Genomic DNA, 13060 nt, shown 5'->3' on the forward strand with positions numbered 1-13060 from the left:
AGTCCGGACAAGCTTTTGTGCATCTGGCAACACACAGAAAAACACCTTTTTTTAAAAGGGCCATAACTCGGCCAAAAATCATTCAACCGGAAAACCCGTGCAATATGCGCAAGGACTTGAGCTACAGTTCAATCCTGTAAAATTTCATTAAAAGTGCATAGGTGTAGTGCGGACAAACTTTAAAAATAAAAATTATTAAAGGCCCATAACTCGGACAAAAATCATTGAACCGGAAAATGCGGACGGCATGCACAATTAGACTTGGTACTGATCATTCCTGTAAAGTTTGAATGAAATTGCACCAGTAATTTATGAGGAGTAGTCCGGACAAGTTTTGTGACAGACGGACAGACAGACGATGGAGAAGGGATCCCTATATGTCGCTACTCTTCCGTAGAGGCGACACAAAAAACCAATAGCATTTTCATGGAGTGGCTAAAGTGAAAAAAGAGGAGTAAATTATTAGTTATAAATATTTTTGACAAGATATATGGCCATTTATAAAACTGCTCATTTGTAAAGTCACTTCTTATTGAATAATTGTGGGTCGCCAATTCTTGTACTTCTTGCATATATTTGTTCGGACACTTAAAACGAGAGAAAAAAAAACACACACACGCGCGCGCGCGCACGCACGCACGCACGCACGCACGCACACACACACACACAAAACAACAACAAAAAAAAACAACAACAAAAACACACAAAAATGCATAAGATAATAAATTTTATTAAAGAGAAATATACTCAGAGTTAAATTGAAAATCGATTTCTGTGCGATTCTCAGCTCGAGTACTCTTGTCTTAACTTTTACTGTGGTAATTTTGCACAATGATTAAATGATTACTGAGGAAAAATTGAGTAAGCAGATGGTCCGAAACTTTGCACACAAGTTAATACTGTCCAGACGAATAGAACGCAAATCTCAAAATAAAAGTAAATTAAAATAGATTTAATGAATGAATGAATGAATGAATGAATGAATGAATGAATGAATGAATGAATGAATGAATGAATGAATGAATGAATGAATGAATCCAGTTCCTTCATTTAAAAAAACAACAGCAAAAAAATACCACAGTGGAGTCCTTTTTAAAAATGTTTGACACTTACGCATATGTGTCCACTAAAAGGACTGCATAATCAGCTCGTAATGAACCTATATTTACGTTGGGCAAAGATGTCGGAAATATAAGGAGACAGCATATTGTTACCACATATAAATCATGTTTAATTAGGACTGTCTTAAAATTAATAAACATATCGATCATATTCTGACGTGGTTATTTTTTCACCCTTGTGTCATGAAATAATACACGTGATTAATCATTATTTTAAAGCGCTACAATGTATCAATCATTTTTATTTAATGGTCTAATTTAAATATTGCAGCTTTTCTTTCATTCATTTAAAAGCTTTCCTATGAAACAATCACGCGGAGTCATAGTCTGATTGATTTAATACCGTCTGCATTCTTTAAACCATGTATGTGACAAATTCATCCTTATAGGTGATGGCGACAGAACATGATCAGGTATAACTTCAAACGAGGAAATATTTTACATTAATTACGCTACATACAGCTTAATATCACGCGCTATTATTCCAAATTCCATGCTTCACTAATTATATGAAACACATATACATGTACTTAAACCGAATTTTATTACTGATATAATTTTACAGAAATAAAAGCTTACGAAATATATGATAAGGGACTATGGCTATATAACAAGAGGAAATGTGGCGCGCCCATTTTTAATTAAAAATAATCATTCTTTGAGTCAACCTGTTAAATATCCCTTAAAGCAGACAAATTCAAATGAGTAATGAATTTGTCTTTATAAATTTTCCTTAAGTCATTGATATATTTGGTTAAAATGGATTTAAATTAGGCCTAGGCCTAAGTAAAAATCTGGGAAGACACATATTTATAATCAATCTTTCCAGCTCAGATATATAAATGTACTAATGCACTGGTAGTTGAGACGGCTGGAACTCATACACAAAAATCATAAGTAATAAGATAGTATTTGACATCATTTTGTTAAGTTGGTTGATGGCCGACTAACACATTATCTGTTACCACAAAATAAGTCGTCAATAGTTTATATATCCAGCCATTTCCTGGTTACATGACGTCACTTCCTTTGATACATACAAATAAACTTGGACGGGGGAAGTCGCTACACTTTTTCTTTTGTTTGTTTGGCAGTTTAAAGGAACTGATGAAAGACATATAGTGTTTGCAGACATTAACGTATAGATCTTCTTTTGATAATTCTCAGCAATAAACTTGCAAATATGATGGTCTCACAGCGGCATCGTAGGACCAGGGAATTCACTGGTCCTACGCCAAGTTCAGTTGCAATTGTAAGTTGTTTTTACTCTATAAACGCACTTTTCCGATAGATCTTGACCAGTAACATGTAAACCAAATGTGATGTTTTTATTAAATATGATGTAATATATGCAAACTCCAGTGGTTGACACTTAGAAATTTAGTGACTAAGTGAGCTATATATTTACATATCATATGGCTGCTGATGGCAGATTACAGTAGTAAAAAAATATTGAAGTGTCAGAGCAAGATTCTGAGGTATGTTTATTCTGGGTCAAAATCTCGCTTGCCTAAATCAGTTTAATTTCTAATGTGTTTGTTTACATACATTTACACAAATAAGCTGTCAAACAAACAGAAATACATGTAGGATGGTCCCCTATGGTACCACTGTTCTTATTATTTCCAGCAAATTTTACAAATAAATAGAACTTATATTTACTATTTTATTGAATTGTGTTTAGCTGTCGCATCTTGACTTTAAAATACACATGTCATTCATAGAATAACTCAATGATTTTAATTAGAAACATCTATGGTCCGTTAGCCATGTTTAGAATAGGAGCTTATACGGAGAGCACTATGGTACCGTGGTATGTTAATTGATGGCCGTTTTTGGCTTCAGTATAATTTTTTGTAATAGAATATGCTGTCACTACAGTTTCAGCAGACGCCTTCACTTGTCAGAACATGAAATTATAAGTTTAACCGTTAAATATGGGGTAAAATAAAGAAGTTTTTTCAGCACACATAGGCAGCTTTGGATTTTCCTATCAATGACAGAATTTATTTGAAATGAAAAAAATTCTAACAATTTCTATCCAAATTCACAAAAAGCAGCACTCCATCTTTCACTGTAATGGTGGAAACAGTATTTGGTGGCATTCAATGTGTAAAGAAACACATTTTCTGATTACATCGGAATGGACAATGACGCGGTACCCGCGGGGAGTACTATACCAGTACATGTACAAGTGGTTAAATGCTTTCCAGTTTTCAAACATTTTCATCAGTTCTTAATGCATTAGTAGCATTCTGTTATACAAATGATAGATCTAGTGTTTTATAGATGCATTTGACTTCTAAGTTTTATATAGCTTGATACAGAATTTTCAATGCACTTCATTGTTTTGCCATCAAACATGATAGACAAGGACAGATTACTATCATAATAGAATGCCCCTGAAAAAGTTTTTCATAAATCATGATGAAAAAGATTTAATTTACGAACCATTTCTTGCCCAAATATTCAACTTTTCTGAAGTTTGGCTAACAAAAATCACTGTTTACCAGGTTATTATTATTACTGATTTTCAGTTGGCACGCCCACCAAACAAGCGTCCCCCAGAGCATCTCATCCTGGAACGAAGGAAAAAAGAAGACATGTTAGCAGAGCATCAGAAAAATACTCAGTATATAGGACTGAATGACCTAAAAAATGAGTGGGAAAGATGGACAGACAGAAAATACAAAATAAACACTTGTAAAAGAAAAGTAGAAACTATGATGCAAACAAATCAGTTTACAATTGAAGATAGGAGAGAAAGGTAATGATTGTGAAGATGAATAAGTTATATTCAATTTGAGACTGAAAGGCATTTGATAGAATATTTAAGTCAAGCAGGGTAACAATAAAATTAGCAGAATGAAAAGGTTGAAAGGAATTCACCTCTATCATAAATCTGATTTATATTTAATGAATTCAGTAGAAAAAGTATTTGTAAAAAGTATATTGTAAGTAAAACTGTATCATACATAACTGTATTTTCTTAAGAAACTTCCTTAATGTTGTTTGAATTTGTTTTAAATGTGGAACATATAAAATGTTATATTCATATCTATATAAAGTCTACAAGATATATTGAAACTTTAATAGGCTGTTTAAGTTATCAAAGGGATATTTTTTGATAAAAAGAACTTATTTTAGTTAAATTTAGCCAAATATCAAAGCACTTTTTATCATATGAGAACCACTATAGATGTATATATGCACATGTATATTGAACTAAGGGCTAATAGTTTAGTATATATTGGAAACAGAATGCCAAAGAATCATGGTGTTTTTTAGATTGCGGGACCTTTTAAGGCAAGAGGAGGCACAGTATTTACAGGAAATGGAAGAAAAAGAAGAGACAACAATTGAGAGGCAAGCTAAAATGAGGGACAGGGCTCGTGCTTTAAAAGAAAAGAGAGAACAAGAGAGATTGATGTTTGTCCAAGAGAAATATGATCAACAGTTCAGGTATTATTAATTGAAGATGACGTTATGATGTTTAAGATGGTTGAAAGTTGGTTACAAAATTTCATCTTTGAATTTTCAACATAGCTTTAAATTGAGAATCTTTTCTTTATTTTTTTCTTTACATATATCATTTTTCTTTTATTAATTCTTAAACTCAAGATTTCATGTAGTTGGTATAAAACAAGAGCATATTTTAAAATATGGTTGTTATAGCATATTGTTTTATTTATTTTAGAAACCAGTGTGAAGAACTGAGATCTACACTATCAAAAAGACAACAGGATGAGGTGTGTGTTGAACGTCTAGAACAAATTCGTATTAAGGAAGAAATTGAAGATGAGCGAAAACAAGAAGAGCAAATGTATGCTCGTCTCTGGGAAGAAGACATGATGGCAAAGGCTGCTAGAGAAGAACGAGATGCTAAAGCTGCTCATCAACGTAATGCTGAGGTGCTTGCAGTACTTAGAAAACAGATGGCTGCCCTCGAGGCTATGAAAGATGAGGAACGAAGATTGAAAGAGGAAGAGGCTGTACTTTTGGTTAGTTAATCTATTGTATTAATAGCCTAAAGCAGTCTAACTATAGTCATATATATCAGATATAATACATTTTCAGTGCACTTTTATATTACATTCATGTATATGGTTTAGAATGATTTGAAGGGATATGTTTTTAGAACCACATTCAAATATTTAAGTTTTTTACTGAAAAATGTATGGAAAATAAAGATCCATTATCTGAAGCTATGAAGCAACTCTGTTTAGCTTAGAGTATGTTTGGTGCATAAAAGAAATGCTAAGTAGAAACAGTAATAAAACTTTAGACAAATAATAATGCAAAATATTGCTGATAATGCATCAAAATGAAAAAAAGATGAATCAGAATGAAGTAAGCATAAAGATTTTTGACAGGTTATATGGCCCTAATGGTTATTTGTAAATATCAACCGAGCCGCTAGGAAATGGCACACAATAGTAATATTTTCAAGTTTAGTTTACTTGCCAGCACAATGTTGAGCTCAAGCTTTAGGCATTGTTTTAAGCTCTCTCATTAGTTATAAATGTTTATTATATTCAGAGGGAGCAGAATGCACTGAGAGCAGCTGAAGAAAAGCGCAAATATGAGGAGAAGATAAGAAGCCAACGACGAACCAGAGAAATGTTAGACATGTCACTTCAGGTAGAGAATATTTTATTTTGAAAACTGTGTGGTTAAGGAGGGGTAATTAGATTTCAAATAAACAGACACACTTTATGAGTATTATTATATACGCAATTGTTGTTTCAATACATTCAGATTGTGGTAAAGACATTATCTCTTGCTGATTGTGGGTTTGAACCCCCTCCAGGATATCGTATTTTCATTTGAGCAATTATTAGTATGCTTGCAGAAGGTTAGCAGTCTATTATATGTTTAAAAGATGCCACTAGATGGGTAGATTATTACAGACAGGATATTATATAATGCTTGTAGAAATGAAACAGTGAATCACTTATATATAAAGTGCATGTCCTGATTGGTATAAAGTTTTATCTGTTAATATCTGTGGATTTCATGCTTTATGGTTATTTCTCAAACAAGTTTTTGCAAAATGTGTCTCTATTAAGGCTTGTGGATTCTGTATAAACAGGGATTATTAAGTCAAATCCTTATTAAAACATTCTAACTCCAAAAGTACAAAAATGTAGGTTCCTTAGTAAGTCAGCAACCGATATTTGCAAAAATTTGAAAATCTCATTCTTGCAAGTTATTAAAGTACTTTGATGTGATATTCAGTAAGATTAAAAATATCTCATATGCATTACATTAACAGTCAAAAATAACTCCACAAACTATGAAATATACCTTTTAGATGCTTGATCTTACCGTGCTAATAAATGATATTTGTCACATTGTTGTAGTTGAAGATGAAGAAGAAGGCAAAAGAAGAACAGGAGGAGCTGGCATTTGACCTCAAGATGTTGGAACAATTACTGGAAGAGTCCAGGAACGAGGCCATGGAACAATTGCAGAGAAAGGTATGTGGCATATTCAACTCCTTATCTCAGGCTTAAAGGCGTGTTTATAAAAGATTTGCTATGAAATAAGAACTGTCAAGACATGCAGGTTAGCCTTTAATAATACTTGAGTGTATTGGCAAGTCTTTTTTTCCCCCGAGTTGTATTAAAAAGATAAAATAATTGGAAAAACTGTGAATTTACATCAGATAATATTTACTTATGAACTGTAAAACCTGATCAGATATTAGAAATGATTAAAAATGTTTAATGCATTATTTGGTTGAATTATACATAGTCACAGTCGTTCATTGTTTTCAAAATTGTTATCAAGTTATTAAAAACTCATTTTGGATGTCCTTTGAAATAATGTACAATACTTGTTGTGTGTTTAAATTTATATGTTTATTTAAGTATTTGATGGCATAATATTTATAGGATATACTTCTTTCTTCAACATTGTATTTATTGAAAGAATAATACAAAAATATATGTATCTGTTTAGTCTCATCAAAAATTTGCTTTCATAAATATTCATTTCTTAAAATATCAGAAAGAACTACGTGAAGAGGACCGTAGGTACAGAGAACACTTGAAACAGATGTATGAAGAGGAGCGCATACGTGAGCGCGAGCTTGAAGCTCTCATCCAACAGGAAGTAGAACGTATGTGGCAGAAACGTCTTGCAGCTTGGCGTCTAGAACGTGAAGCCAGAAAGAAACTTATGAATGATGTTCTTGCTGTAAGAGCTGAACAAGTACGGGATAGATGTAAGTTATTTTCGTTTCTATAACACTATTTAATATTATTAACATCTATTTCTTTTGAATTTGGAACTTTAAAGTGATGTGTTGTTCACAACTTTTTAATATACATGTTTGAAGTCCATTAAGTAAAAAATCTGATTACAAAAAATTGTCCTGATCTGTAGAGTAAAGTATCTCAAACTTGACCAAAAACTACAAAGAAATAGAATTTAATATGATTAAATAATCTGATACTGTTGTCTGTCCACAACTTTGACAAATGTTAAGTAATATATGTTCATGGTGCATGAATTTATAAGTTCTATAAGTAATATATGTTAATGGTGCATGAATTTATAAGTTCTATAAGTAATATATGTTCATGGTGCATGAATTTATAAGTTCTATAAGTAATAATGTTCATGGTGCATGAATTTATAAGTTCTAAAAGTAATATATGTTCATGGTGCATGAATTTATAAGTTCTAAAAGTAATAATGTTCATGGTGCATGAATTTGTAAGTTCTAAAAGTAATATATGTTCATGGTGCATGAATTTTAAAATTTAAGTGTATCTAGAAATGTAATATTAATTCAAAACATTGAGCCTTAATTATTGAGTGTACAAGCTCAAATAATGTTAATCAAAATTAATCAGAGTACTTTTAAGAAATTATTTTTGCAAATAACATGCTTTTGAATATTTTCCTTATTTTCATTTTTTAGTGAATGCTAACATGGCTCGTCAACAGGAAGCAGAGTTAGAGCGTCAAGATTTGTTGAGAACAATCGAGGAGAATCGCCAACATGAGGAAGAACTCGCCCGTAAAAACAAGGAAAAACACATGACCTACCAAAGTGACCTACAAGGACAGATTGAGCATAATCAGAATTTGAGACGTGCTCAATTTGAACGCGATGAAGATGAATATATAAAGGGTATGCAGGCGGAGAGAGAGTACCAGTCACGATTGAAGTCTTGTTTGGATAACCCTGAATACGACCGAGTCCACCCAATGCGACGTGCTATGGCTCAAAGGAATGCTTGAGTAATGAAAAAGTATTACTGTTGATTAGATGTTGTTTTTTTATCATCAGAACATTGAAATGTTTCTTTGCTAGCTTTGTTTATACTTTATGATCATGTTGGATATGTCACATAACAAGTTTTAATGCTAGCATCTTTTTGTTAGACTATTTTTAAATATAACTAATTAATGATATATGATTAAAAAAGAGAATTTGAACAACATTAAATATTTTATATATAAAATTCATTTTGTTCGTCCTAAGTTGTATATTGAAGAGTTTTCATATACCTCAGATGATCAGTGTCCAGCAACTTATTGAATTTAAAATCATGATGTGATGTTTTGATGATGAAAATAATGCTTAAGGTAGTTGTGATGAAGAGGTGTTGCATTGTAATTGAGAGAAACTGTGATATGTTGATTTATTTTATTTGTCTTTATCTTCCATTTGATGGTTAATAAATTATGTTGTATTGATTGGTCAGTGAATGTAAAATGCCCCTGTAATAAGAGGGAAAGTTTATACAATCTCAAGTCAGTAAGCCTGTCAGATGATAGAGATTTAGATTGGTACTCTTCTGTCTTCTTTTAGTGGTAGATTACAATCTGAGTACTGGGAACCAGCCAATCAGATGATAGAGATTGAGTCTGGTACCCTGCTGTTATTCTAAGGGAAATCTAAAGGCATTCTAGAGCTTGTATATAAGTGTCTTGTTGGCATTGCATTTCATATGAAAAGTGAACAATTCAAATAATGTTACATAAGCTAGTTAACATAACTAGTATTTAAATTGTTATTTTGGCATACCTGTCATTAATTCAAGCTAAAGTGTAATATGACAAGATCTATATCTTCCTTTCATGTGATAAAATGTTTATACTGAAGTAATTCATGCGTATTTAAGACAAAATCATAATCTTATATGTTTATCACTAAAAAATGTTGTAGTTTATTTTATCATATAGTTAGTCCTAGTTTAAGGGCATGTCAAAACTGCAAATATTTTCTCAAACAAAGTATACTTATGAATCACCTTTAAAGGCCACAGTACATTTGAAATTCAAGTAAAGCTTTGTTGTTTTTTTTACTTTGTCACAGTTCAATGAGAATGCACAAATGGCTTAAAAAAATTTTGACTACACTTTGAAATGGGTCATATATTAAGCGGTTCCTTTGGGCTAAAAATCCCAGTTTTGTTACTTGATTTTCTCCTTACATTGCATTTTATTGTATAAGTACAGTTTTTGTTAGTTTATGTTAGATATAAAGTTCTGTGCTTTCGGGTCAATTACATTTTTCATATTTAAAATGATATATATATCTAGTTCCATAAACAAAAGTATTGTTACTAAAGATAAGCCAACACATAAATGGTTTGCATGTATGCATTTCAGTTGTATATTGTCCTTAAAACAGCTAATTATGTTTTGAAACTTTCCATTGTTGATTTTTCTTGGTAATTAACAAGTTTTTTAACTGAAAAGGTAAAATTTAAATATAACTTTTATATATCAACATTTTATTTCTCAATTTTCAGTAATGATAGAAGTTAATGTATATTGTTTATTATAATAATAAATGTATAGTAATTTGGCTGTTTTGTGAAGTTTTAGACATGGACATTATCTAATATGCAACATATATTATTACAATTATTCTTTTGTTTTACCTTTAATTTGTTGATGCATGTGATAAATAAAATGGTTATATATAAGAAAATTATGGTATCTTATTTCTGTTGTCATGAACATCCAGGTGTCATTGGCCTTCAGGTACAACTGTTTATTCAGCTGTCATTGACATTCAGGTACAACTGTTTAGTCAGTCGTCATTAACATTCAGGTACAACTGTTTAGTCAGTCGTCATTGACATTCAGGTATAACTATTTAGACAGCTGTCATTGACATTCAGTTATAACTGTTTAGTCAGCTGTCATTGACATTCAGGTACAACTGTTTAGTCAGTCGTCATTGACATTCAGGTACAACTGTTTAGTCAGCTGTCATTGACATTCAGGTATAACTGTTCAGTCAGCTGTCATTGGCCTTCAGGTAAAACTGTTTAGTCAGTCGTCATTGACATTCAGGTATAACTGTTTAGACAGCTGTCATTGACATTCAGGTACAACTGTTTAGTCAGTCGTCATTAACATTCAGGTACAACTGTTTAGTCAGTCGTCATTGACATTCAGTTATAACTATTTAGACAGCTGTCATTGACATTCAGTTATAACTGTTTAGTCAGCTGTCATTGACATTCAGGTACAACTGTTAAGTCAGTCGTCATTGACATTCAGGTATAACTGTTTAGTCAGCTGTCATTGACATTCAGGTATAACTGTTTAGTCAGCTGTCATTGACATTCAGGTATAACTGTTTAGTCAGCTGTCATTGGCCTTCAGGTACAACTGTTAAGTCAGTCGTCATTGACATTCAGGTATAACTGTTTAGACAGCTGTCATTGACATTCAGATATAACTATTTAGACAGCTGTCATTGACATTCAGGTATAACTGTTTAGACAGCTGTCATTGACATTCAGGTACAACTGTTAAGTCAGTGGTCATTGACATTCAGGTATAACTGTTTAGTCAGCTGTCATTGACATTCAGGTATAACTGTTTAGTCAGCTGTCATTGACATTCAGGTATAACTGTTTAGTCAGCTGTCATTGGCCTTCAGGTACAACTGTTAAGTCAGTCGTCATTGACATTAAGGTATAACTGTTTAGACAGCTGTCATTGACATTCAGATATAACTATTTAGACAGCTGTCATTGACATTCAGGTATAACTGTTTAGACAGCAGTCATTGACATTCAGGTATAACTGTTTAGTCAGCTGTCATTGACATTCAGGTATGGGGCGTCCATAGCCGAGTGGTTAAGGTCGTTGACTTCAAACCACTTGCCCCTCACCGCTGTGGGTTCGAGTCCCGACAGGGACTTTGGATTCTTTCATGTGAGGAAGCTATCCAGCTAGCTTACGGAACCTCGGTGGTTCTACTCAGGTGCCCGTTCGAGCCTGAAATAATGTACGGAAGGGCACCTGAGGTCTTCCTCCACCAGTAAAGCTGGAACGTCGCGATATGACCTATACTGTGTCGATGTGACGTAAAACCCAAAACAAAACAAAACATTCAGGTATAACTATTTAGACAGCTGTCATTGACATTCAGGTACAACTGTTGAGTCAGGTGTCATTGGCCTTCAGGTACAACTGTTTAGTCGGTCATCATTGACATTCAGGTATAACTGTTTATTTAGCTGTGATTGACATTCAGGTACAACTGTTTAGTCAGTCGTCATTGACATTCAGATATAACTATTTAAACAGCTGTCATTGACATTCAGTTATAACTGTTTAGTCAGCTGTCATTGACATTTAGGTTCAACTGTTTAGTCAGTCGTCATTAACATTCAGGTATAACTGTTGAGGCAGCTGTCGTTGACATTCAGTTATAACTGTTTAGTCAGCTGTCATTGACATTCAGGTATAACTGTTTAGACAGCTGTCATTGACATTCAGTTATAACTGTTAAGTCAGCTGTCATTGACATTTAGGTACAACTGTTTAGTCAGTCGTCATTAACATTCAGGTATAACTGTTTAGTCAGTCGTCATTAACATTCAGGTACAACTGTTAAGTCAGCTGTGGTTGACATTCAGTTATAACTGTTTAGTCAGCTGTCATTGACATTCAGGTACAACTGTTTAGTCAGTCATTAACATTCAGGTATAACTGTTGAGTCAGCTGTCGTTGACATTCAGTTATAACTGTTTAGTCAGTCGTCATTAACATTCAGGTACAACTGTTAAGTCAGTCGTCATTAACATTCAGGTACAACTGTTAAGTCAGCTGTCGTTGACATTCAGTTATAACTGTTTAGTCAGCTGTCATTGACATTCAGGTACAACTGTTTAGTCAGTCATTAACATTCAGGTATAACTGTTGAGTCAGCTGTCGTTGACATTCAGTTATAACTATTTAGTCAGCTGTCATTGACATTCAGGTACAACTGTTTAGTCAGTCGTCATTGACATTCAGTTATAACTATTTAGACAGCTGTCATTGACATTCAGTTATAACTGTTTAGTCAGTCGTCATTAACATTCAGGTACAACTGTTAAGTCAGCTGTCATTGACATTCAGGTATAACTATTTAGACAGCTGTGATTGACATTCAGGTATAACTGTTTAGTCAGTCGTCATTAACATTCAGGTATAACTTTTTAGTCAGTCGTCATTGACATTCAGATATAGCTATTTAGACAGCTGTCGTCATTGACATTCAGGTATAACTGTTTAGTCAGTCGTCATTAACATTCAGGTACAACTGTTAAGTCAGCTGTCGTTGACATTCAGGTACAACTGTTAAGTCAGTCGTCATTGACATTCAGGTACAACTGTTAAGTCAGCTGTCGTTGACGTTCAGGTATAACTGTTTAGACAGCTGTGATTGACATTCAGGTATAACTGTTTAGTCAGCTTTCAATGGCCTTCAGGTACAACTGTTAAGTCAGCTGTGATTGACATTCAGGTACAACTGTTCAGTCAGTTGTCATTAACATTCAGGTACAACTGTTAAGTCAGCTGTCATTGACATTCAGGTATAACTGGTTAGACAGTTGTCATTGACATTTAGGTTCTACTGTTCAGTCAGCTTTAATTGACAATCAGCCACCTTGTACTGATTTGCCATT

The 13060-nt window shown here is 33.1% G+C and overlaps 1 protein-coding gene across 1 annotated transcript; it reads left to right on the plus strand.

Moving 5' to 3' along the window:
* The first annotated feature begins 2132 nt into the window (after nucleotides 1-2132).
* Nucleotides 2133-9491, plus strand: LOC132756435 (cilia- and flagella-associated protein 53-like). The gene is made up of 8 exons (XM_060747508.1): nucleotides 2133-2373; nucleotides 3659-3888; nucleotides 4410-4583; nucleotides 4819-5122; nucleotides 5661-5762; nucleotides 6485-6601; nucleotides 7134-7350; nucleotides 8053-9491. The coding sequence occupies exons 1-8, from the start codon at nucleotides 2305-2307 to the stop codon at nucleotides 8373-8375; spliced, it is 1536 nt and encodes a 511-aa protein (XP_060603491.1). The 5' UTR covers nucleotides 2133-2304; the 3' UTR covers nucleotides 8376-9491.
* Nucleotides 9492-13060: the final 3569 nt, after the last annotated feature.

The sequence above is a fragment of the Ruditapes philippinarum genome, unplaced genomic scaffold (assembly GCF_026571515.1).
Source record: "Ruditapes philippinarum isolate M1 unplaced genomic scaffold, ASM2657151v2 ctg789_1_1_1_1, whole genome shotgun sequence".
Classification (NCBI taxonomy): Eukaryota; Metazoa; Mollusca; class Bivalvia; order Venerida; family Veneridae; genus Ruditapes; species Ruditapes philippinarum.

Bases quoted from the DNA above. Each gene is read 5' to 3' on its own strand.
- LOC132756435 (XM_060747508.1), top strand. From the start codon at position 2,305: ATGATGGTCTCACAGCGGCATCGTAGGACCAGGGAATTCACTGGTCCT. The intron at 5,123-5,660 runs GTTAGTTAATCT...TATTATATTCAG, and splicing joins AGGAAGAGGCTGTACTTTTG to AGGGAGCAGAATGCACTGAG. The intron at 7,351-8,052 runs GTAAGTTATTTT...TTCATTTTTTAG, and splicing joins TGAACAAGTACGGGATAGAT to TGAATGCTAACATGGCTCGT.